Here is a 27,478-nt window from a genome sequence, read left to right on the forward strand (position 1 = left end):
CAGCTATAGAGTTTCTTCCCATTCATACTCAGTGCCGTGGATGGAGTCATTGCGGAGTCATTGCAACCTGCTGTGGGTTCTAAGACTGTAACTGTTTATGGGAGTAGAAGGCCCAGTCTTTCTCAAACAGAGTTACTGGTGGTTTTAAACTGCTGACCATGCTGATCACAGCCCAACATGTACCTACTACACCACCAGGGCTCCATATTCCCAATCATAGTGACCCTGTTGTTTCTTAGAGTATAAAAGATTTCTAAGGCTAAATTCAGGGAGCAGACAGCCTCATCTTTCCCCTATAGAGTTATACATGGGTTTGAACCACTGACCGTGTGATTAGCAGCCCATTCCCTAGTCCACAGCACCACCAAGGCTTTTTTTTTTTTTAGCATCATAGCAACACAAAGTCCCCACTGACCGATAGATGGTGTCTGCCCCTGTGGTAGCTATAGTTTTATGTCAACTTGAGGATATATGAGTGCAGTTGTGGTATCCAGCCTGTTGATCTGGCCACAGCCTTGACAGTGCCTCCTTGGGGGGTGGTCTTCTCATAAAGAGGGATCAGGGAACCTCCCCCAACCTTCTCTCTGCCTTCATCTTCCTGTTTGCTGGCCATCCTGAGAGTTGCCTTGTGTGTTTCCACTGACCTGGTGACTGCATCGATTACCTGTGATCTGCATTCTGCATCATTGCATGTAGCTGTATGAACCTGAAGGACTTATGAACTTGAGTTGGACTGGTCTGGGATCCTTTCTTGATATATAATTACTCCTTGATATAAAGCTCTTTCATATATGAGTGTCACTGGATTTGTTTCTTTAGTCAACCTAACACAGCCCATAGGTACCTTGGATAAGAACAGAATTCGGTTCCCTGCATGCATAGTGAGAATTCTACTGAAACAACAATAACTGTTAGACAATGTTTCTCAAAAACTCTAAACTTATTGCATAGATTTGATGCTGCCTCATAGTGACCTACAGAAGCGAACAGCCTCATCTTTCTCTCATGGAGCAGCTGATGGTTCAAACTGGTCAGCTTGTGATTAGCATCCTAACTGTGCCATTAGGTGACCATTTATTTCTATTCCACTAGAGATCACATCAGGAGAAAGATGAGGCTTTTTACTCCCATAAAGAGTTAGTCTTCATAAACCTAAGGACCTACCTTGTCCTATATGAATGCATTTGAATTATAGTGTTGATGAAAAATATTGAATGTATCATGGACTGCCAAAACAACAAACAAATCTGTCTTGGAAGAAGTATAGCCAGAATATTCTAAAAGAGAACTTGGGAAGATGGATTACCGTAGCGTCTGCATGGGAGGGTTCAGATGTTAAGAACAATTGAGAGAATGGCACAGGAGCTGGCAGTGTTTCATGCTGTCGGACACAGGGCTATTGAGCTAGAATCAACTTGACAGCACCTAACAACATGTCAGTCGGTCATACTGTGGTGGCTTGTAAATTGTTGTGATGCTGGAAGCTATGTCAACGCTATTTCAAATGCCAAGAGGGTCACCCAAAGTGAACAGGTTTCAACAGAGCTTCCAGATTAAGAACAATGAAGAACGAATGGGCTGACCACTTCAGAGGAAGTGCCGCTGAAAACAACATAGGGCCGCTAGATGACTCACATATAATTAGGAATTGGCTCGAAGGCAGTGGGCTTTACCACATGCCAGTGCTTCTCCCCACACATTATTTATTTTAAAAGTTTGTCCAAGATTAAGCACTCAGCTAGACCTGGCAGTAAAACTGGCTCTACAACTCGGAGAGGTTAGAATTTTGTGAATATTTTTTTAGCCTTTCATTTGTAAAATGGGATGGCAACCTCTTTGGGCTAGTTGTGTGAAGGAAGAAAATGGCAGATGAAGTGCTTCACACTGTGCCTGGAACTTAATATTTTTAAATAGAATCCCTCGATAGTAGGCAATATTTTCAATCCTACCCTTAATATTACAGATAAAGTACTCGAGGCCCCCAAAGCATCTCACGATCTTATTGTGTGGTAGAATTAGGATGGGGCCTAGTACTACCATGAAGATGGTTGCTTGTAGTTGGTTGCTCTGTGCTCTGAGCACCACAGCCTTTATTTACATCACACTCCAACTCCTCACTCTGAATGGAATCCTGAACTTTCAAGGGACTAGTAGTCCTCTTTCCTGATAAGTCCCATGTGTCCAATCATGAGGAAAACCTCTCATTATTAAAACTTGTCCTATGTGAAAAATAAAATGCCTTTACATACAAATAAAACTGATGGGCCCTTCAACTTTTTCAGGTTGAGAACCTGAATTGTACCTGACTAGGTTAAACAAAAAGTTCATTTGCTAAGTTTCATACGGGCTGCTGAAAAAAGTGTAGTATAGGGCACTCCGAACCTGATTTCAGAGCCCGGACGTTAACCGAAAGGTCGGGAGCTGAAACGCTGTACAAGAGAAGGGTGGCAGCTTCCATAAAGATGAACGACTTTCCATAAAGATGAACTGCCCATAGTGTTTCTGAGTTGGAACAGAATCCACGGCACACGATGATTTCAGAGACAAATCCTTACAATTGATTAAAATCACCTGGTTTTTGAGGAAAAAATAAGCCCTTAATCCAAAATGATGTTAAATGTTAACAGCTATACTTCCCCCACTGCCTGCTATACGACTTCTGAAAAACGGTTTCACTCCCGTGGATTTATTTTCTTATGCGTAAATGTTATGAGGCTGAAGGAGATCGTAGTTCCTTAGATTTTCATCCATTGGTGAGGGGAAATAGGTGATCCGGGTCTTTTCTCCCCCTTCCGACGACGTCGGGGTTAACATCCCAACCAAGGACAGGAACACGCCTCAGGGCTTCCAGAAAGCGACTAGGCTTTTCCGGTGGCCGTGGATCCACTTCCACACAGGCCTCAAACCCGCGCTTGGGAGCACACGGCATGCTGGGATCTGTAGGATCGGCCCTCACGGTCGACCTGTTCTTCCAGCACGGGATCGAGGGGCATTATGGGACATGTAGTCTCTGGTTGCTTGTCTGAGTAATCCAAACGAGCCAAGATAAAGTGCCAAGAGGCTGAGGTAACGCCAGACTTCGGCCGGTCACGTGACTCGTCTAGAGCGTCGTTCGCGCTGCGGATCCCGCCCCAGCGAGTTCTGGCCCCCGCCGTTGCCGGGGAGACGGCGCACGTCTCGCCGCGCGTCGCCCCCTCTGCAGTCCCCCCGCCCCTCTTCTCCCACCACAATGAGATCCTAAGATGGCGGTGGCTGCGGCGGTTGGCGCTGTGTAGTTAGGGTATAAAAGGCGGCCATTGGGCCCTAGGCAGCCGGGGGACGTGTGGAGCTTCCCTGCTGCGGCCTCAAAAGGGTGGGCCGTGGTGGCTGGTCGTGGGGGGCTGGCCGCTCTTCCGCCCTAGGCTGGAGTGGCTGCTCCGTTTACAGGTAATGCCTGCGCGTCCCTGGCCCTTGGCAACCGACGGCGGCGCGCCGTAGGGCGGGCGAGTCGCCGCGCCGCCACCTGACCCTGCTGGGCTCGGGCTCACGCCTCCTCTGTGGGCTCCAGGGGTCGTCCTGCGGCTCCGTTCCCAGCCTGAGGGCAGGCAGCCGGCCCGCCCTCCCCTTGGGGCCGACTCGCCGTCTCCCGGGTGAGCATCTAGGGACGCGTTGGCGACCGCAGAATCCCCTTCGGGCCTCGCCCCCCCGCCCCCCGGCCTCGAGCCAGAGGCCGCCCTGCGTCTTGGGGGCTCTAGGAAACCCCCATCGCGGGCGGAGGAAACGGAGCCGGAGCGGTGGTTCGGGTGTGGGCCGAGTTCTCCAGAGAAGAGGCCATAGTTATGGCTCTGGTCACCGCCCTCCCTCTCTCCCACCCGGTCCACTCCACCCCGTGGGGGCCCCTGCGTCCGGACTTGGGGTTCTCGAGCGGGCCGGGCGAGAAGCCCCGCCGCTCGCGTTTGGGCCGTGCTGTGATTTCGGCCGTCTCGGGCGTTCTCAGAGCCGACGGGGCCGGGGAGGCTGTTTCTCCTTGAGAAGGGAAGTTAATGTAACAACACCGCGCACGCGCGCGCGCACACGCCTCCTCCCCTCGCTGCGCGTCCAGTTGGAGCAGCCAGGAGTTGGGCGGGGGGACGGGGACGGGGACGAAACGCCAAATGGCCCGGGGCGCTGGTGACGGCTTGGCCGGAAGTTGTTTGGTGATAGGCCCCGTTCGGGAGGCCGGTCGTCCGAGCTCGCGGCTGGCTCCTCCGAAGATGGCCGTGCCTGAGTGGTTGGTTGGTGGTTTTCTAGACTGCTTTGACGTCTGTGGCGGTGGTGTAGGGGGGTTTTTTGGGCGCTGAAAGAAGCGCGCTTTCTGGGCGCTCCGACTGTTTGACATCCCGCCCCCCACCCCCGCCGCTTAACCGCTCTCCCAACTCCTCCTCCTCTTGGTAGTCTCTGGTTACTGGAGGGGGTGTGAGAGCTTCAGGTGCACCTGCTCCCTTCTTTCCCGTCCTGCCGACGAGAGCCACTAGAAATACATTCGAATATTGCATATTTAAACTGCAGGTAAACTTGTGCATGTGTAGTGATAAGATTACTGTATTATACTGTTTATTTTTATACGTTTTACATAACACTCACGAAATACCCTTTTTCGTCCTCCGATGTACAAAGACCTCGAGTAGTTTTGAGTGGCAGAAAGTTGAATAGAGTAAGCTTTGGCATGGATCTTAAATGATAGAGTAACATCTTTTTATTCCAAAGTAGATATTAAGATAGCACTTTATTGTGTGGTGGGCTCTTAGACTTTTGGGAGGATAACACTTTATTGTGTGGTGGGCTCTTAGACGTTTGGGAGGCTTAAACCTTTGTGAATGGTACATGGTTTTCCAAAAGGCTTTAGGAAACTCGAGTTCAATATTGTTAAATTGGTTTTCCCCTTCATTTTTCTGATTTTCGAAACATACTTAGTTCATATGTATAGTATTCACTTTACATTTGGTAGATCAAAATTTACCAAAGTGATTTCTCTTTGAAATCATAAGTAACTTGAAGTGTGGAGCAGGAAAGGAGCAGTGTGTGCTACAAAAACTAGTTTACTTCACCAGGTAATTTGGCAATATTGTATATATTATTAATTCTTCTATTATGGTAGGAAAAGACATTGTGGTGTCGATTAGTCAGAAATACCAATGCTTGACTGAAGTGTCTTTGTTTTACGACTTTTCCCACAATTTGATAGAAGCAGGAAAAGGTAGTGAAGGTTATCGTGAATTGACAGAATGCATATAGGCGAGGACGTCATGGGTTTATATAAGGAAGGCATTTTTGGAATGGTTTTCTTGGATCTGAGTAAGGAAGTGAGGGAAGATAGAAGAGACTAAATGGATTTAGGAAGAGGAATGATTACAGAGCTAAAAATACTCCAGAGGACCAGGAGCAGGTTCAGTGGGAATGAGGACTTGAGAGATTTGCAATGAAAGTGCACTTTGAGATAGTGTGTACACTACCATATGAGAAAGGATCTCGAACAAATTATTTAGACTGGAACAGTCTAGGAATAGAGATGATGATATGGCGGTTGAAATTGAAGTAAATCTTAGAATGAGGAAGAGTGTGAAACCACAAGCCATTTGTTAAATTATCAAGAAAACTTCAAGAGTGTTGTGTGATGGATGGCAGCAAATGGTGCCCAGGATTGAGAGAATCTTAGGTTTGTTAGCTAATTGTTTAAAAGAGGAAAGTCAAGCATTAGTTAAATAAGAATGATTTACAAATGGTATCTTCTTGAACGTGGCAAAGTAGGAAGAGTAGCATCTTTCTAGAGAATTGCTCTAGGAGGGATGGAAGTGGAAGGCGGAGGAGATTGCGATTTTATTGCAGCCAGAGAAATAGAAGGAATGTTGGGCAATGAATGCGAGGATATATAGGAAGTTTTTCAGTGCTCCTGAGGAAGGGGGTGGTAGGTGCTGTTGGGTAAGCCTTGGACAGCTAACTGTTAAGTTGACAGTTCACCAGTCATTCCTCAGTGGAAAGATGATGCTCTCCACCCCTGTGAAGATTTACAGTTTACTGGGATCACTGTGAATTAGAATCAGCTTAAGGGCAGCGGGGTTAGGTTGAAACAAGACTTTATTTACTATGTGTCTGATTAGAATCACAATAGATGGATCCTGATAGGGAGGAAAATACCAGGATTTCAAATAGCTGGACCACTTTGAGACAGATGAATCTGCTAGATTGTTTCCTTGAGATACTGATTAAACCTTGAGCCGAAAATAGTCCCTGAAATCACTTTTTAACCAACTAGCCAGTTAGGTCAACATGTAGAGATTGTCATCCTTGAGTACTGTGTTCTTTTAGAAAACGACACCAGATGGACAGTTAATCTATAGCATAGATGAAGAGGAGAGGGGGCAGTTAAAAGGATTTTAATGATTACACCAAATAACGAGAACTTTGGCACAATATGAGGAATCTAACTGATGCCATTGAAAATTGTCTTTAGAAATTGTTGATGAAAAAAATGAATGGAAACCTGGTTTTCTGGGTATGCGTAATCAATATTCTTTTAAGTAATCATTTTAAGATAACATCTAAAAATTGTTTAAGAAACTTATTTTGGAAGTTGTCAAAGTGATTGCCTGTAACTAGATGCTCAAAGCAAACTCCACATTGAAACACTATGGAGCGCAGTTCTATGCTGACACCGTGAGTCAGGGTCAACTTGACAGCAATAGGTTTTATTCTTTAATATAAGTTATGTGCACACCTAGATGAAGCGGTTGTAAAATGTTTCTTTTCACATTTCATATATAGGTATCAATTCTGTTTATGATTCTTACATGTATTTCTATAAAATATGTATGTAAAAGTAATGAGGAAAAAGGAAAAATCACATTCCGACACCTATGGGATTGCTTTCATACTAACATTTTAGTAGCCTGTATTTTTTTAAAACTGATTAAAAGTTTCAAGATATGTGTAGTTTCATACTGCTTTTTGTCTTGTCTATATAGGAGGGTTTTTTTGTTATACACCAGTGGTTCCCAACCTTCCTAATGCCGTGACCCTTTCATACAGTTCCTCATGTTATGGTGACCCCTCCAACCATAAAATGATTTTCATTGCTACTTCAAAACTATAATTTTGTTACTGTTTATGAATCGGGAAACCCCTGTGAAAGGGTCATTCAACCCCCAAAGGGGTTGCGACCCCTAGGTTGAGAACTGCTGGTATACACCAAAGGCTGTCTTGTCTAGCCTTTATCATTTTATACTTTGGAGGCTATGGATTGCCATGGAGTCCATTCTGACTCATACTGACCATGTAGGACAGAGTCGAACTGTCCCCTAGAACTTTCAAGGAACATAGGAACCCCCTGACCCTTGAGTTAACCAAACCCTCAAGTCACTGTGCCACCAGGTCTCTAGTATGCATCCTGTTCGACAGTTACTGTTCAATTTGTCAGAATTACAAGCAGCTTCCTTCATTATATATTTTCTCATATTTAAGGCTGTTAGATTAGGTATCAATAGGTCAAAAAACTCCAGTTTTCGCTTTTGATACCAGTATTGTCAGTGATGCTCTAGATAGGTTTTTACCAGTTCTTATTCTCACTGTAGTGAATGAGAATTCCAGTATATCCCTCTACTGTCATCAGGATTTGTTTATAAGTAATTTATATGAAATTTACCAGCTTAGTAATTTTTTAATTTCAAGGAGTTGAGTGGTATAGTGGTTTAAGTATTTGACTACTGATTCAAAGGTGGATGGTTCTGACCCACCTGTTGCTCTATGAGAGAAAGATGTAGCAAGCAGTATGATTCTATTCAAATTGATAACATTTGAAACTATGGGACAATTATACTTTGCCCTATAAGGTTGCTGTGAGTAAGAATCAATTTGAGGGCAGTGATTTTTGGTATTTTAATTTGCAGAGGGCTTTACTAAAATTTTTATAATATCAAGTTATTATTTTTTAATCACTTTATTGGGGGCTCTTACAGCTCTTAAAACATTCCATCAGTTGTATCAAGCATATTTGTATGTGTTGCCATCATCATTTCCAAAACATTTTATACTTGGTATAAGCTCCTCTTTTTCCCCCCTCCTCTCTCACCCTCGTGAACCTTTGATCAATTATATATTATCATTATTTCGTATCGTACACTGTCCGTTGTCTCCTTTCACCCACATTTCTGTTATTCATCCCTTTTGGGAGTGAGGGGTGGGTTATATATCCAACCTTGTGATGGATTTCCCCTTTCTCCGTCTTCCTTCTTCTGGACCATCCCCCTACCCTCATGATATCGCTACTTCCACTACTTTTCCTGAGGGTTTTATCTGTCCTAAGTTCCATGTGTCAAGAGCTCTTATCTGTACAAATGTGTGTTCTCTGGTCTAGCCAGATTTTTAAGATAGAACTGGATCATTGGAGGGCAGTAGGGGGCGATCTCTCAGGAATTCGAGGAATGATTGTGTGTTTCGTGGGTGCTATACTGCACCTTATTATTTTTCTGGGAGTTTGATTTATTAAACTTCTTTATATAGTAAAAATATTAACCATATACTTTATTTCTTTCAGATTTTTCCCGTCCTTGACTCTTTACCTATTCTTGGCATGGATCAATTTTTTATTTTTTAAATTATTTTATTGAGTGTTCATACAGCTCTTATCACAATCCATATATCCATCCATTGTGTCAAGCACATTTGTACATTTGTTGCCATCATCATTCTCAAAACATTTGCTTTCTACTTGGGCCCTTGGTATCAGCTCCTCATTTTTTCCCCTCCCTCCCTCACGAACCCTTGATAATTTATTTTTAAAATTTTCATGTCTTACACTGACCTATGTCTCCATTCACCCAATTTCTGTTGTCCATCCCCCTTAGAGGGGTTATATGTAGATCATTGTGATTGGTTTCCCCTTTCTCCCTCCACCTTCCCCTTCCCCTCCTGGTATCGCTACTCTCATTATTGGCCCTGAGGGGTTTATCTGTCCTGAGTTGCCTGTGTTTCCAGCTCTTACCGGTATCCGTGTACATGCTCTGGTCTAGCAGGATTTGTAAGGTTAATTTGGGGTCATGATAGTTGGGGTGGGGGGGAAGCATTAAAGAACTAGAGGAAAGTTGTATGTTTTATCAGTGCTATTCTGCACCCTGAATGGCTCGTGTCTTCCTTGTGACCCTTCTATAAGGGGGTGTCTAATTGTCTACAGATGGGCTTTGGGTCTCTGCTCTGCAGTTCTCTTCATTCACATTAATAAGATTTTTTGTTCTGGGTCTTTGATGCCTGAGACCTGATCCCATCGACACCTAATGATCACACAGGCTGGTGTGCTTCTTCCATGTGGACTTTGTTGCTTCTCAGCTAGATGGTCGCTTGTTTATCTTCAAGCCTTTAAGAATGGGTAGGAAAGAGGGAACCGATTACATGGAACTGTGTGTGACCTCCTCCCTGGGGGACAGACAACCGAAAAGTGGATGAAGGGAGACGTCGGACAGGGCAAGATATGACAAAATACCCATTTGTAAACTATCAAGGGCTCATGCGGGAGGGGGGAGGGGAAAAATGAGGACCTAATGTCGGGGGTTTCAATGGAGAGAAAATGTTTTGAGAAACGATGTACAAATGCGCTTTACACAATTGATGTGTGTATGGATTGGGATAACAGTTGTATGAGCCCCTAATAAAACGTTAAAAAAAAAAAAAAAAGACTCCAGGCACTATATATTTTTATACTGGGCACCATCCACTTTCTTCACCACATTTGCTTATGTACCCATTTTGTCTTCAGTGATAGTGTTGGGAAGGTGAGCATCATGGAATGCCAGGTTATTAGAACAAAGTGTTCTTGCTTTGAGGGAGTATTTGAGTCGAGACCCAATGCCTATCTGCTACCTTGATACTTAACATAAATAAATGTATATAGATTATTTCCCTATCGTTATGTATTCTCTGCCCTTATTGTCTGTTCTGTTTTTGAAAGCTATTTGATTATTTTCGTATTTATCTATTTTTAATTAATTTATTATTTTGGTGCTACTACTGGGTAAGGCAGCTTTGCTCAGGCCAGTGCACATGAGGTTTACCTTCCCCCATCCCATCACAATGGCTACTCAATTTTTAAAAAATGTAATTGAGTTTCTGTGCTCTTTAAGATACTTTAAACTGAGCAAGGTTTGAGCAAGTCGGTAATCAAATTTGATTTAGACCTCAGTGTTACAGCCTCATTACCCCTAACATGCCTGCAACTGCTACATCAATTTGTTTATGGTATGAGGTTGAGAGTGCTGCTTTTTATCTTGTAAAACCAGCTTTTAAGCGATTATTTTATGTGGTTAAGCTTCATGGAATGATTTTAAAAATTGAACTTTGTTCTATGTGTTGAGGCTTAGTTTTTACTTGTTTTTTGCAGAAATCAATTGCTATAAAAAGCCAGTATGGCTACAGGAGGAGGTCCTTTTGAGGAAGACATGAATAATCCAGATTTACCAAACTGGAGCAATGAACTTGTAGATGACCGTCTGAATAATATGGTATGATATTTCATTATTGACAGCGTATAGTTGGCTATGAACTTTAAACATGACTTTCCCTTGATTTAGGCAAATTTAACTCACCGAGAGTGGGTATAAACCCCTTTTCCTTCCTAATTAAAATATTAGGAAACAATAGGCTCTGTATTAATTTTATGAGTTGAAGACAAGTTGTATACCAGGTATAGAAATTAAGTTGATTAACTTAATCTAACTTTATTACAAAGTTATAAAGGTGTTTTATGGACACTAAAGTCAAGGAATACAGCTGGATTTCAGGAAGGGGCTGGATAAAGGTACTGGAAAGTTGTCAGGTGTTGCTTTTTCACTACTTTTACTCTTCGCTTCTTAGTGTTTCTGCTTAGTACAGCTTTCTGTCCACAGACCAACTTTCTCTCTTGAACACATAATGTACATGGTTTGCACTGGCAGTCACTCAACATTTTAATAGTGATTGCTGTTATATGATACTTGTTTCTTACTCCCAATTTGAAATTTTAAAATACACTTATCCCAATTTGTAGCCATTTATTTTTTTAAAGACACAAACAAAAACTGCCATAGAGTTGATTCTGACACGTAGTGAACCTATAGGCCAAGGTAGAACTGTTTCTGTGGGTTTCTGAGACTGTAACTCTTTATACGGGAGTAGAACGCCTTGATTTTTTTTCTCCTAGTCATCTGCAGGAAAGTACAATAAATAGCAATAGAGTTGGGCATCTCTGACTTCCTGCATCCACGAAGCCGAGGTCAGACACGCCTTCCAACTCCAGCCTTTTTTACCTTTATCTGGCATCAAGAGTTTCTCCCATGACACTATTATCTATGCTGGGTTTGATGAGTCATTGTAGTGACTGCACAGAATTCATAATTAAGGGATTATGTTAGGGAAATTAATAGGTTACCACAAGTCAGGATCAGCAAACAGTAAGGATATACTCATTGGTCCACAGCAACACCTGCCTTCTTCCAGCAACCAAATTTCTCTCCAGTCCTCAGTCTCTCAGCCATAGATAGGGTCCCTTGGCCTTTGCATTCATGCACCAGGAAACCAGCCTGCTTGTGCTATATAGTACCATGGTCTCGAGTCAAAGTGAGAAGGTATCCCATAGTCTCAGCACTGCTTCTGAGTCTCCATGCCACAGTCTTTGGTGCATCTGGTGTCAGCAGTCTCTAGCATGTTAGCGATCTTGCACATGGTCTCCCAAGATTTTGCACTTTTTCTCTCTGCTGCTTCTCTCATCCTGCTTCGAGGATGGCTCATCTTATAGCCTGGGAGGTGGGTAGTAACCAAAACTTACCTATCCCCTTTATTAGTGTTAGCACACACCCTGTTTGCATAGTCTCACCCAATCATTTGGTAAGAGTTACAGAGATTTGGGTAAAAGAGCTATATTAAGAAATTCCATTCCACTACAGCAGGATAGGGTAGAGTAAGTAGTATAAGAGATTGGAAGAAACATACTTTTTACTGTTTTAATTTTAAGATTGGTCAAATTTTCTTAAAACTTACTAAATTATTTTCCTGTTTTGGTGGAGATTATATTAATTCTTTCTTTTTTTTTAAAGGACTGGAGCGGCCCACAAAAGAAGGCAAATAGGTCATCAGAAAAGAATAAGAAAAAGTTGGTAGAAAGTGGTAAAAGGGTAACGAATGATATTTCTCCGGAATCCTCACCAGGAGTTGGAAGGCGAAGAACAAAGACTCCACATACGTTCCCACACAGTCGATACATGACTCAGATGTCTGTCCCAGAGCAGGCAGAATTGGAGAAACTTAAACAACGAATAAACTTCAGTGATTTAGATCAGGTTTGTGACTTATTTTAAAAATTAAATTTGTGAAGTACTTGAAATAGGTTAAGCAATGTATCTTTAGAATAATTGAGCTGTGTAGTCTTTGTAGAAAAGATTTGGTGTATATGAAAGAATTTTAATGGTTGATCCATGGTGACAGTACTGCTGTACTTTCTTTTGAGGGAAATGAGGTCTAATTCCTTAACGTGCTAAAGACAAGCTTTTCAGAACTCTTAACTTCTGTGTTATTTGACAACCGTAATTGCTTTTATTTATGAAGCTAAATTACTCACTTTAGAAATGAAAAATATTATATAAGCAAATTGGAATATCCAGTTCAGTGGTGTATTTCTCATTGGCTTAGGGTTATCTCTTTCCAGTTTAGGTTAAAACTGTTTTTGCATTTTTAATCACTGATGCAAAGCAAACAGAACCTCTTTTTTTTTGAAAATGCTTTACTCAGATTTGTATTTTGCATGGATAAGTTTTTGACTATATGTGGAGATTGACTGAAGTCTGGTATGATGAATACAAGGGGGAACCCTAAAAAAAATGGAATTTTTTCCCCAAAGCTATATATTTAAGTTTTTTTTACAAAACAACCTTGTCACCTTCAAAGTACTCTCCATTACACATAATACATTTGTCAAATCTGTGATTCCATTCTTGGAGGAAATATTTTCAAACATCTGTTTGGATGGCTGGCAGCACCTCCCTTGTTTTTTTCTTCCCCTCTTCTACATTGTCAAATTGCTGTCCTTTCATGTCCTTCTTCATTTGCGAAAACAAAAAGCAATCGCACGGAGCGAGGTCAGGGGAGTCAGGTGCATGGGACAAAAGAGGTATGCTGTTTTTTTGCCAAAAACTGGTGCACTGAGATGGCTGCATGAGCAGGTGCATTGTGGTGGCAAAACCATTCCCCCACTTGCCACAAATCAGGCCTTTTTTGTCACACACTGTTATACAGTCTTTTTAGACCCTCTAAATAAAAAGATTGATTAACAGTCTGACCTGGTGGAATGAACTCCAAATGCACAACAAGCTGACATTTTCCTCTGTTCAGGAAGTTGACAGAAGTTCGTCACCAATCGACATTTCACCTTTATTGAAATGAGAAAACCACTCGTACACATGAGTTTTCCCCATCGCACTGTCCTTGTAAGCTATGTTCAACCTCACAACAGTTTCTGTGGCATTTTTCCCAAGCAGGCAACAAAATTTTCACAGCAACATGCTGTTCTTAAATCGGCCATCACACACACAAAAAAGGTTCATGCGAAACTGCTTTCACGACAATTCACTGTGACCAGAGAGAACCTTGATCAAGGTTCAAGCGACTAAGAGTTGCTTGATAAATCAATCAACTAGCGGAAAAAATGCCTATTAGGAAAGCTCTGCTTCCCCATCACAGTTCCATTTCTTTGTGGGTACACCCTCTTATATCATTTATTCATTTGTACTAACCACTGTGTGCCAGATACTAAGCTGAGTACTTCTTCAGATAAGTCTTCATATAGACACATCTTTATGCTTATGTTCATATTAAATTAGATAAGTTGATTTATCTAGTTGAGAGGCAATAAAGTAAGATTATCAATGTGTTATAACTGGTGCCTAATTCTGGTATTTAATTTAGACTAACCTTGTTCATAGTCATCAGTTCGTTTGTAACTGGTGAAATGAGGAATAGCAAGTGTGTGAGGACAACCCTACAAACTGCAGTATAAAAGGGACAAGGTGGACCAACTCCTCCTTTATTTTATTTTTTTTAATCATTTTATTGGGGATTCGTACAACTCCTATCACAATTCATCCATTGTGTCAAGCACATTTGTATATTTGTTGCCATCATCATTCTCAAAGCATTTTTCAGCTCCTCATTTTTCCCCTCCCTCCCTCATGAACCCTTGATAATTTATAAATTATTATTTTTTCATGTCTTACCCTGTTTGATGTTTCCCTTCACCCACTGTTCTTTTGTCCATCCCCCAGGGAGGCCAACCCCTCCTCTATATTGCGTAGCCAAGGTTGGCATGAAGTTCCTAACCAGAAATAGATTCAGGCCTAACTTTCCCACATCTCCATTCTTTATCCAGCCATTTTTGTGAAAATCCTCCCCTCTAACCCTAACCAGCCGTTTAGGACAGACCTCACTCAGCAATCCTGGCTAGGTCAAAACATCCCTGACCACCCAAGACCAGGTCTTTAAGGATCAGCTGTGGGCCCCAGAATCTGCACAACTCCTTCCCAGCCTGTCTCCCTTTTCTTTCTCTCTAGTCTCCCCAGGGCTAGATTATAAGGTAGAAAGACTGTCCTTCATTGACTGCCAGTGCAGTGTCCCTGACCATCAGTTACTCAGCACTGGTTCTACACAAATTCAAATTGCAATGCCAGCCTCTGCTGGCTCAATGCTCCCGTGTTTTCATTATTTTTGTTATAATGGCTTGCAAATTTGTAGGGACTATTGCTCATACTTAAAGTTACCTGGTTAATATAATCAGAAAGTATACAAGGCTAGAGATAAAATCAGGGGAGGTCTTTGAGCAGTCCTGGCACTAGACTTGGTTGTTCTTAGGGACATGCCACACCTCCCTGCATGGATATCTCATCAATTCTGGAAGCCCCCAAAAGAGCGCTCCAATGTCCAGAGTCCCCTAGTCTTTGGAACCCCAGTGAGTATGCATGACTGGCTACATCATGGTCCTTAGCTTTCTGAAGTGCTCTTGCCAGTTGTAGGGTAGAAAAGCAACCAGAACCAAATCTACTGTCAATCAATCGTGACTTACAGTCACACTATAGGACATAAGTACCACTGTTCAACAGGGTTTCTAAGGCTATAAATCTTTATGGAAGCAAACGACATTATATTTCTCCTGCGGAATAGCTGATGGGTTTGAACTGCTAATCTTTCAGTGATGACCACAAAACTCAACCCACTGCCCCACCAGGACTCCTTTTAGAAAGACAAAGAGCATCTTAAAGGATTTTGTTGATCTGTAACTACGAAGCTTATCCTGATTGATACCTGATGGTGAAATTGAACGGGGATTTTAGTGTTGTTAAAAAGTAATGTTTGTGGGATTTGGTTTCTTTTTCATATATAGAGAAGCATTGGAAGTGACTCTCAAGGTAGAGCAACAGCTGCTAACAACAAACGTCAGCTTAGTGAAAACCGAAAGCCCTTCAACTTTTTGCCTATGCAGATTAATACTAATAAGAGCAAAGATGCTACTACAAGTCCTCCAAAGAGAGAAACCATTGGCTCAGCACAATGTAAGGAGTTATTTGCCTCTGCTTTAAGTAATGACCTTTTACAAAACTGTCAAGTCTCTGAAGAAGATGGGAGAGGAGAGCCTGCAATGGAAAGCAGCCAGGTAATAACACTTGTGAGAGGTTTTTTGTTTTGTTTATCTAATTTGGTCTTTGTTTTCACCAAGCAGAAAACATAAAAACAAAGGTTAAAAACATTGTTAGGTTATACACATAAAAACTTTAGTTAATAAAAAATTGTCATTGAGTGCATTCTGATTCATAGGAACCGTTATAGGACAGAGTAGAGCTGGCTTGTGGGTTTCCAAGGCTGTAAATCTTTACAGGAGTAAAAAGCTGTATCTATCTCCTGCGGAGCAGCTGGTGGTTTCAAACTGCTGACTTTATGGTTAGCAGCCCGCCTTGTAACCCACTCTGCCACCAGTGCTCCTAGGTAAGGTTTTCATTAATGTATCAGGTTTATTCCAAATAGAGTAAATTTCTTTTTATATCAGATATAACTGTAGAACTTACATGGCCAAATTAATTTAGGCTTCTGTTTATCTGGCTTACTATATTGCCAGTTTCTCATCATAAAGGAGAATGAGGAACAAGGTAGTAATTGTAAGAATTCTCTTTTTTTTAGTAGTGATGTTAAATACTTTTAAAAAACTTTCAAAAGTAATTTATAGTACTTTTCACTATCATAAATAACTTACCATATATACTAAAGTATAAGCCGACCCGAATATCAGCCGAGGCATTAAATTTTATCACAAAAACTGCATTAAAAATGTGCTGAAAAACTCAGCTTTTATATGAGTATTTTTGGTATATAATACAAACTTTTGAAAGAAAGTTATTTAAACAGTGTTTGGTTTACAGATCTAAATAAAATTTTCAGCTAATCTAGATTAAAATGTGAAACATTTAAATTGTCAGTAATTTAGAGTTTTAGTATTGTCATCTTTGTGTTGAGTAGCTTCTGATTTGGTTCAAATTTTCTGTGTGTGAGCATTTACTTAATAAACCTAGAGATAGTTTTGGCTATTGATTTTGAAGTACAAACTCTGTAAATGTATGTTTTTTAAAAGTCTGTGAATGCTCTATTCTGAGTATGTTAATTATGCCCTTTTATATATTTTATATTTCTGTGCTTATCCCCTTTCCCTTCTGCATCTGTAGATTGTAAGCAGGCTTGTCCAAATTCGTGACTATATTACTAAGGCTAGTTCCATGCGGGAAGATCTTGTGGAAAAAAATGAAAGATCTGCTAATGTTGAGCGTCTTACTCATCTAATAGATCATCTTAAAGAACAAGAAAAGTCATATATGAAATTTCTCCAAAAAATCCTTGTAAGTTTTATGTCATTTTAACAATATATGATGTTATTTTTCTTGTGTACCTAGTGTATAATGACATTCTGATGCCACCCAAAGGAGTCTACTTAAAAAAATCATGCCATCCATTATAACGTTTTATTGCCCTTTTTAATAGTTGTATGATTTATACCACTAAAATATTTCAGGCTAGAGAAAATGAGGAGGAGGATGTTCGGACTGTAGATTCAGCTGTGGGATCTGGTTCTGTAGCTGAGAGCACATCGCTAAACATAGATGTGCAGTCTGAGGCTTCAGATACCACGGTAAGCAGATTTTTGGTAATTGACATGCTGGAAATGAGGATTTAAATTTTCTCTCTAATTTTCAAGATGATATTTTATGAACCTTCCTTAATGACAGATATTCTAGGGAAGAAACCCTCAAATTGTTAATGTTGTGTATAATCTTTTTGTGTGTGTGTGTGTATAATCTTAAACATGGAAGTTTAAGTTTTGTTTAGTAACAAATGGTCTTAATGATTGATTGGAAATCACTGATAATTTCTTATCTTTAGCTCACCAGAACATTGTGTTTCTAATTTATTTTATTATGCAGAGTTTTAATAATTTTAAGATACAGGAAAGCTAAAATTTGTCAAAGATAATATGATATGTAAGTATAGACTGGGTTCGGCAAACTGTGGCTCTTAGCCATATGCGGCTCTTTCAGTTCCCATATTTGACTCTGAAGTAAAATTGCATATGAAAATAAAACTATCATAGTTTGATTTATACAAATTTTAAAGGGTATTTATTATTCAGATAATGGTGATTTTATTTGCAAAAATCTCTTGATGGCTATCATTTTCAGATTGTTGAGGTATAGGATTGGCTCTTCTGTCTCAAAAGTTTGCCGACCCCTGAATAGACTCTCATTAAAGTTTGCCTAGCATATTATCTATTGAAAAAACTCTCCAAGTTCATTTGCAATTGAAGACTTATTATAAAGCTATTGTTATTCTTCATATTTTAGGTTGTGGCTTAGAGCTCTGACAAAAGCCAAAGACTGAAAAATTAAAATGCATGGCTAGAAAGCAGAGCAGCATAACATTTGCCTTAGGCGTCAGTGACAGTAAGAAAAATGCTAACGTTTCTGATTCTGCAACATGAACTCTGCCAAAATACTGCCCTTGAGAAAAATACCTGACGTTTTGGGGGAATTTTTACAGATTGAATGGTAATCGAGCTAGCCAAGCATTAGTAAATGTGTAAAGCTACCCTCTTGTTTAAAGGAAGACAGTACATGTCTTTCTTTTGGTTTTGATTTATACTCCAAAATACTATCCAGCATCAGCAATTTGAGGGTTTGTTTCCTTTCAGTATCGACCTGTGTCTGCCTCCTTTCTCTTCCCCACCCTTCCTAATTTTTCAACAAGAAATTTGAATTTTTCTCTGTCATTTTTAGCGAGAGTTTGCTCAGGGGGATTGATCTCAATAGTTTTTAGGAATGAATTAAAATTATTTTCCTGTTTACAATGATGCTGAGGAGTAATTTCTTTTTCACACATGAGCCCAGCAGAAATTGAAGGGTTGGTGATAAGAGATTAAGACTTTCTTTGGGGGTGGGGATGGGGACGGACTGGTATAGAATTACGACATTTTGAAAATGATTAAGAATATGTAACAATAAATGTTGGAATGTATTTTAAGATTTACTATAAAACTAGAAATAGTTTAGGATTATTACAATAAGTAACAATCTGTCCTACAGAAACATGAATGTCTTAAGTTTTCTGCTAAATGAATGGGTAATTGTTAAAGGCCAAAAGGTGAGCTGGTGTGATTTGCTCATAATTATTTACAAACTGGTTTATCTACTAAACGGGTGTTCGTGTTAAGAAATTCATAGACATTTTTTAGTCTGAGAATTTGGCTGTACGTTAAGGAACACTAGGGAAATCACCTTCACAAGAACAGGTTTCAGGCATTGATGTTACTACAAGTGCAAAAGGGAAATGTGACAAACCTCAAAAGCTAGGGAACTGATGCCAAAGAAGAAATACTACCCCAAACTTGAATTATCCTCAGGGGCACACTGCACAATATTAACTTAGGAAGTCTTTGAGGCCTTATTGTTTATTTACCCTTTATTTCCTTTCCTTTAGTTGCTGTTGCTCTTAAATATATGTGTATACATCCATAAGGGTAGAATTATATGTAATTTGCTTTAAAAAGATACTTCATCAGTGTTTTTATTTCTTCCTACTTTCTTATACACCTGTTCATGGATTACATGTGGTGGCTGTTATTAATTTATACTAAAGGAATTGAAAAATCCTCTTTCTTTTTTACTATTGACAGCTCAAAATTCAACAGTTTTTAATCTTGACCACCCATCATTTGCCTTTTGTTGCTGATGTAGATTAAAATTCATCACTCAATGTGTCAATGCTGACTCATATTGACCCCTGTGGGATTTTGAGATTGTACTTGTTTATAGAAGTAGAAAGTCTTGGGAGCTGCTGGTGGTTTCGGCCATGTGGATCACAGCCCGATGCATGACCATTATACCACCAGGGCTCCTTAGATTAAAAAAAGAACTTCTATTTAGGACTTTTAAATTTTAGTCTTATTCCCTGAGTCAGTTTATATGTTAAAAAAGTTGAACAAGCTGTTATTTCTCATCTTTAAGAATAAAATGCTTTTATTGTATTGTTTGATTTATATTTTTGTTCCTATTGGAAATCACTTCTATTCTTGTAATTTTTAAAAAGAAAGGTATTTAGTTATTTTATTGATTGTTGATGTGTTGCCTTATTTTTCTTCAGTTTTCAAAATGCTTTTTCTTTGAATTTCCTATCATTTTAATTAGAGCAGTGTTTCCTGAAGTGGGTGATACTGCCCAGTGTGGGTAGGCTGAACCTATCTAGGAAAAAGCAGGTTTACTACCAGCAAGTGGGTTCTGACTCATAGCAGTGAGATGGGAGAGAACTGCCCCTGTGGCTTTCTGAGACTAACTCTTTACAGTGGTAGAAGGCCTCATCTTTCTCCCATGGAACATCCGGTGGTTTTAAACTTCTGACTTTGCGGTTAGCAGCCCAACTCGTAACCACACCACACCAGGGCTCCTTTGGAATAATCCAGAGGGGCTGCTACCTACACTGTATCCTGGACTGTGGGTTGTAGTGCAAAAATTTCTAAGTGCCGGGGAATGCCGAGTAGTTTTTCAGAAAAGGATGGTAGGCCACATAAGTTTGGGAAACAACATACATTAGAGGTACTCAGAAAGTTTAACGATAATTGCTTTTGTAGCTTTACTTAAAATCCTTTTAATAGAAATAGTATTTGTAAAAAAGCTTTTACACACCGTCCTGTGTGATCATGAGGTGTCGATAGGATCAGATATTGGGCATCAAATAACAAAAAAAAATCATATCATTGTGAATGAGGGGGAGTGCAGAGTAGAGACCCAAAGCCCATTTGTAGGCAACTGGACATCCCCTTACTGAAGGGTCGTGGGGAGGAGACGAGCCAGTCAGGATGCAGTGTAGCAACGATGAAACATACAATTTTCCTCTAGTTCTTTAATGCTTCCGCTCCCTCACTATCATGATCCCAATTCTACCTTACAAATCCGGGTAGACCAGAGGATGTACACTGGTACAGATAGGAATCAGAAACACAGGGAATCCAGGACAGATAAATCCCTCAGGACCAATAATGAAAGTAGTGATACCAGGAGGGTAAGGGGCAGGCGGGGGAGAAAGGAAGAACCAGTCACACAGTGATCTACCCTCCCAGGGGAACGGATAAGAGAAATTGGGTGAATGGAGACATAGGTCAGTGTAAGACATGAAAAAATAATAATTTATACATTATCAAGGGTTTGTGAGAGAGGGGGGAGGTTAGGGGAAGGAGCGAAAAAATGAACTGATACTAAGGGCTCAAATAGAAAATGTTTTGAGAATGATGATGACAAATGTACAGATGTGCTTGACACAGTGGATGTATGGATGGATTGTGGTAAGAGTTGTACGAGTCCCCAATAAAATGATTTTTTAAAAAAAGCTTTTAGTTATGCGGCATGAACAAGTTATTTTTAATAATTGAGTATAGATAAGACTAATATCATATGCTTATTACTGATGTATTATCTAGAGTTAGGCATTTTTCTCCCCTGTTTTATAGATAGTTTTTATTTTCTTTTTATAGCTGCTTAAAAATGAACAACATAACTAAATATTTTGGCAGCCCCCTCCCCGCCCCCCCATTTTGGGCTCTCACAAAAGTTTAAAGGTACAAATAAGAGGATTTTATCGGGGAATATTATGCAATAGGTGCTCCAATTCAACAGAAGAGGAAAATAAAATAGCTGCTTATTTTAAAGTTAAATAATAATAAAATTAAATTAAAAATCCAATTAGAATTAAATAAGAAGCAAAAAATTAACATTTCTTTGGAACCCTTTGTTCTTATCTTAGTTGATAATTACCACAATGTATTTCTTATTTTTGGTGTAATATTTATTTTTAAAATTTTGTTTTTAGGATTTTAAAAAAATATCCTCATTGATTAATATTCTCTCTTGAACTTTCTTCCTGGAGTTTATTCCGATTGATTTCCTTTAGTCTTTTGATTCTTAAATCACTATAGGATAGCCCTGTCAATATTCTATTCATAGAAAGACTTTAATTTCCTAGAAAAGTCTTAATTCCCACCTGGTGGCTCTATTCTGTCCTTGCTGTATAGCATCTGTTATTCTTCCTACCTACCTCCATGCTCTCTTTAGAGTTCTTTCAACATGTAGTATTCTGTTAGAAGAGTAGGGGAGGAAATAGCATTTTTATTTGCGATTCAGAGCTGAAAAGAGCTTTGACTATGGCGCACTATGAGATGATTCAGTGTTCTAGAACTGTTTTAAGTCCATTTTATGAACTATTTGATTTTACAAGAAAAGCATTTCATGACTACTCATGCTCTCGGTTTTCTAAACCCTCTTTTACCTACTCTCAGCTCTTAGAAACTGTGTAAGCTCTTTAAACTATGTAACTTTTATTTGCTATTATTTTCATCATTTTTAGTTTTATTTATATGGGTTATCCATGTCTCCCAAATAGACTCTGCTTCTTCAGGGTACCAATTATGTCGTCTATGTCTTGTGTTTAAACTAATCCCAGGTATAAGTATAGTTAGTGAGTTTGGAGACTGACTCACTGCTGTCAAATCAATATTGACCCATCGAGCGATCCAGTAGGACAGGGTAGAGCTGTCCCTGTGAGTTTCGGAAAATGTAACTTTACGGGACTAGAAAGCCCCTTTTTTCTCTCACTGCGCAGCTGCTGCTTTCCAACTGCCAACCATGTGACTCGCAACCACCTCATAACTACTGCTCCGCCAGATCTCCGGAGACAGACAGTAATGGTGCAAATAGTACTGCACTAGAACACAGGACTTTAGAACTTCCCATAACTGTGATATTGGATAAATCACAGCCCTATCTTTATTGGACTTACAGTTTTCTCACCTTTTATTTGAGAAGATTGGAGTGCATATTGTCTGAAGTATTTTTTAACCTGGAAAATTGTATTTGAACCCCTGAATGATTATTAGAGGAACTTAGTTTTCTGCAAGTGAACTTTATGAAACTCTGGATTTCATGTCTAAGTTGTTTTTTTGTTTATTTCTACACTAAAGATTATAGTAGGTGAAGGTACTAAAAGGAAATGAAATTAAAATGTGCTTGAAGAGTAGATATCGACCTGGAAATACTTAATATTTTAAGAACTATTATTTCTGAATTTTTAGTCTTTGTAAAATCGTATTGGCATATTTTTAATTTTTAAAATAGTTTTTGTTAATTATTTTTCCCCAGAACTCCACTTTATTTATACCCAATCATGGTTTTTCCTCCCACTCAATATGGCTCACCTTTGAAGAGTATAGATTGTGAAATGTTATTTATAACTTTATCAATAGTTATTCCCTCATCCCCAAGTTTTTTCAAGATAAGAGTCTTCAGATAAACTAGAAACAGGAAGATACATTTTGTTAAGGAAATGTCACTTGTATAGGAGGAGAGAGAAATGAGTGGTTTATTTGATAGGGGATGTTATTAGAAATGCAAACATAGAAAACCTTCCAATAAGGAGTGGCTTAAGTAAGATAGGGTCTATCATGAAGTGTAGAGCTAGTCCAGAGTAGATAAGCATTAGCTAGGTTCCTTTTATGTGCATCACATAGTATTCTACTTGCTATTTGATCTTCCTTTGAAAATTGAATTCTGTGCTAGATAACTAGTTAATGTTTAGTTACTAATTTTACTGATGACAAGTCACATTGTAAAGTTTTATCACAATAACTTATTCTTAGTCATGATACTGAGTACTTGTAGGGTTAAAGAGTTTTTTGCCTACCATAGGTAAGCGATGTTACCCGGAAGGAAATTTCTCTTGAGCCACCTGGGTTTTCTGTAGTTTGTTCAAGAATAAAAGGTGCATGGGGGAAGGAGGTCAGTGTATTTCTACTTTGAAAATCAATCACTGAACTTCTTTATTCTCCTTAGTAACTTTTGAAGAGATTCAGATCTACATAACCCTAACTAATAGTGAAAGATAATGTCAATTTAAAATTGATTAATTATAACAAATGTTCCAGGTTGACGGCAAACCTCACTTTATCTTAAAATGTATAAAGATATTAGCTGAAATTATTGAACTTTAATAAAAGATTTTTTCAAAACACATCAATGATGAAAATAGCATTATGTACATTTAAATACATAATCTGGCTTAAAGTTTTTAAAAAATTATTTTGTAGTCAAATGTTATTTTGTAAATACTAAAATGCGTCTTTTTGCTTAATTGACTTTTTCTTGTGGGATTACATTTTGAATAATTTTAAGATTAGCATTTAACATATGATAGTTTTTCATAAGTAGTACTTAAGCTACTCCCCTACTTTTATGCAAGATGATAACCTCCTATCTGTGGAAGGAATTTGGAAAATTTTACTTGTATTTGTGGCCTCAAATACAGCTCTTTGGGCATATTCAAGCGAAAAGATACCGTATATACTCAAGTATAAGCCGACCTGAATATCTTCTGAGGCACCTAATTTTACCACAAAATTTCATTTAAAATGTGCTGAAAAACGCAGCTTATATACAAGTATATACAGCAATAATGAGATCCCTCTAGTGATACAGTGAGGGAAGGTGGGGGAAAAGGGCAGAAACAGGGAACTGGCTGTAATGACCGATGTATAATCCCCCTGCCCCTCCAGTGGGCAAACAACAGTTAAGTGGGCGAAGGGAGACAGTGGGCAGTGTATTAAATGAAAATAATAATTTATAACTTATCAGGGGTCCATGATGGTGGGTGTGGGAGGGGGAAAAAGTTGCTGATACCAAGAGCTCAAACAGAAAGAAAATATTTTGAAAGTGATGATGGCAACATATGTACAAATGTGCTTGATGCAATTGATGTATGGGTGGTTATAAGAGCTGTAAGAGCCCCCAATAGAATGATGTATTAAAATTTTAAAAATAATAAATGAAACCTCACACTTTATATTTGGCACAATTGCACTAAAACCTATTTACATAAAATTATGTGAAATGTTTTAAAATTTTTGATCTTCATTTAAAATGATAAAAAGTTCTAAAATGAGTTTGTTTTCTGGAAGAGTGTGTGTACAGTTTTAAACATAACTTCTAGGAGTAAAGCAAGAAGTGTCTTCACATCTGGTCTTAGATTTGCAGGGTACTAAACAGGTATATTTCGCTTTCACATTTATGTAGAGTCTGGATCCCGTGTGTGTGTGTGTGTGTGTGTGTGTGTGTGTGTGTGTGTGTCCCCGTTTACTGTCTTAACCGTCTCATCTTTCTTTCTTAAGCTTTTTATTTGAATTTTCTTCATGCTAAACCACTTTTTAAGGTCTTTCTTCATGAAATGAGCTCTTATACCGTGATAAGGCTATCTCAGTGTCATTGTTCAAGTCCACAGGAACTATGTCTAGGACTGTGATTTAATACTAATTTATTATCTACTTGCACTTTGCCTTTGGTAGTGAAACAAATGTTGATTCCATCAGTCAGATAAAAGTTTTGTTGGTTTTATTTTCCAGGCCAGGGATCCTCAGCAGGAGCCCATGGAAGAGATAGAAAATTTGAAGAAACAACATGATTTATTAAAAAGGATGTTGCAACAGCAGGAGCAGTTGAGAGCTCTGCAGGGACGACAGGCTGCTCTCCTGGCTCTGCAACATAAAGCGGAGCAGGCCATTGCTGTGATGGATGATTCTGGTATGACACAGTCTTAGAATCTTGTTTTTATAAGCAAGGGTCATGAATAATGGTGTATTGCACAAGTAAATGCTTGTTATTAGCTCATCAGTTCTTGACTGTTGACTAGTTTAAAAACCTTCATGTGAGGCTTGTTTTATCCTGTGCTTTTCTCTGGTTATGCAGAAAAGACCACAGGAACAACCTCTGACCATCAAACCATACCGGGCAGACAGACAGCTCATTCTTCTTTTCATCAGAGAGAACCTGTAAGAGGTAAAAAAGACTGGTGCAGGGGTTTTTGTACCTCAGACTGATAAGAGTTCTGGATCCTTTTACTCACCTTTTGGCTCTAAAAGATTTAATTCATCTAGAATTGTTGCTTGTTTCTCAAGAAAGGGTTAAAGTTAAACCTTTGAAGTGGTGTATTGCATACATTTATAGAACATCTATGGCTTCTGTGATTTCAGTTAGATCTCCAGTTACATATGGTAGCTCCTTGGAACTATATTTACCCCACACTGTTGTCCTGCGACTCAGAAAAATTCCTCTGCTCCTCCTTTCTTCATAGCTACATATATCATTTAGGTAAAAAGTGTTTTGAATTTTTAGTAGCGAGTTTGATTTTGTAGTTTCATTACCTTCAGCCCTGTTTAATTTCTCATTAAGTTGAAAATAAAATTGTTTCTTACTAAAATAAAATTGTTACTTAATAAAACAGTCTGTCACCACCCTCCTGGCCTAATAACTTTTCTCCTCTTGGACACTCCATTTTTGCCACAGAGATGATTCTCATTTGACCCTCCTGCCCACACCTCCTCCTGGCCTGGGTCATTATTACCTAATTTATAAAGAATTTTATGACTTTGAAATAACTTAGACTTTGTAAAAGTATGTAGTTAATAGTGTATTATTAACAGTAGTAATCACATTTTGGTATATTGCCCTTATAAAGTGAAAAGTATCATTAACTTTTATACTTCTGTTGAAGAAATAAATAACTTAGAATACAAATTTAACATAATAACTAGTACTAGTTTGGTTAATGGTAAACCTGAATAATTTTCAAGTTTGGAAATTAGATTTGGAATTCTTTTCTTAGCTAGTTATGCTAATCACTTATTCCCATTTACATCACCTCATTTGATGATACAGAATTTCACTTGAGTAGCTAGAGCTTTCATTCTTATTTTATAGAGAAGGAACTCTTAATATTCTAGGAACTCTGCTGGGCTGTGGGCTAGACTGATAACTGAAAAGTCAACAGTTTGAATCTACCAGCTGCTCTGCAGGAGAAAGATGAGGCTTTCTGCTCCTGTAAAGATTTACAATTTTGGGAACCTAGAGGTGAAGTTCTACTCTGTTCTGGAGGGCCAATATGATCAAACTCAACTCTGTGGCAATGAATTTGGAGTTTTATTTTGGGTTTAGATCACTCCTGTGTGATTTTTGATGTTAAGTAAATTTGCCCTTACCTTGAAACAATTGAACCAACCCATGTTAGTTCATTATAATCACCTTCACTTGCTGTACTTGCAGCTACATCATTGAAAAGCTTTGAGCTTCATCTTGCACAGAAAACAAAACCAAAAAACCCCACTGCTTTTAAGTCAATTCCAACTCATAATGACCCTGTAAGGCAGAGTGAAACTGTACCTCTGGGTTTCTGAGGTTGAAAATCTTTACAGAAGCTGACAGCCTCATTTTCCTCCCATTAAGCAGCCGGTGGTTTGAACCACTGACCTTGTGGTTGGCAGCCCACTGTGCCACTAGGGCTGCTTTCTTGCCTTAGACTAATTCTCACTGCCATTTGAGTCCATGCTGACTCACAGCCACCCTGTAGTACAGGGTAGAACTGCCCCTGTGAGTTTTCAAAACTGTTACTCTATATGGGAGTAGAAAGCCCGTTTTTCCCCCCATGGCAGAGTGGCCAGTGGTTTTGTACTGTTAACGGTTATGGAAGTAGAAAGCCATGTCTTTCTCCCGAGGAGCAGCTGACCTTTCAGTTCACAGCCCAGTTCATAACCATTATGCCATCAGGGCTCCTTTTCTAGCATTAAGGGAAGGCTAAATAAGAACCTAATGCACCTGTTAAAACAACCTACAAATTCTTAAAGATACAGTAATGGATCTCCTTCATACCTGAGAAGGGTCTGTACTGAAAAGAAAGAATTAAAATGCATACCCTTCTGGTAAAAGGGGAGGCTTCAAAAGTTCATAAAAAATTCCATTGTCTTTCTATTCCATTTTTCTGTGAACTTAAGTCCCCTTGTATGCAAACGAAGAGCATACTTGTCATGGGAAAGGCTGTTCCTGTTACTTGA

General features: G+C 39.3%; 1 protein-coding gene across 7 annotated transcripts in view; it reads left to right on the plus strand.

Annotated features, from left to right (window-relative positions):
* Positions 1-3,255: 3,255 nt before the first annotated feature.
* PCM1 (pericentriolar material 1) overlaps positions 3,256-27,478 on the plus strand; it is a 90,951-nt gene continuing 66,728 nt past the window's right edge. For 3 of the 7 annotated variants that reach the window (XM_045286824.1, XM_045286827.1, XM_045286828.1), the window contains exons 1-8: positions 3,268-3,426; positions 10,385-10,505; positions 12,075-12,317; positions 15,407-15,676; positions 16,737-16,907; positions 17,081-17,197; positions 24,998-25,175; positions 25,341-25,430. In XM_045286824.1, coding sequence (XP_045142759.1) covers positions 10,410-10,505; positions 12,075-12,317; positions 15,407-15,676; positions 16,737-16,907; positions 17,081-17,197; positions 24,998-25,175; positions 25,341-25,430 — 1,165 coding nt within the window. In that variant the 5' untranslated portion in view covers positions 3,268-3,426; positions 10,385-10,409. Of the gene's footprint in view, positions 3,427-4,452; positions 4,528-10,384; positions 10,506-12,074; positions 12,318-15,406; positions 15,677-16,736; positions 16,908-17,080; positions 17,198-24,997; positions 25,176-25,340; positions 25,431-27,478 lie in introns of those variants that run through there. The other 4 variants (XM_045286826.1, XM_045286831.1, XM_045286829.1 and 1 more) reach the window with 3 other exon arrangements.

Source organism: Echinops telfairi, unplaced genomic scaffold, assembly GCF_000313985.2.
Source record: "Echinops telfairi isolate 266 unplaced genomic scaffold, ASM31398v2 ScPeMD7_9;HRSCAF=40, whole genome shotgun sequence".
NCBI lineage: Eukaryota > Metazoa > Chordata > Mammalia > Afrosoricida > Tenrecidae > Echinops > Echinops telfairi.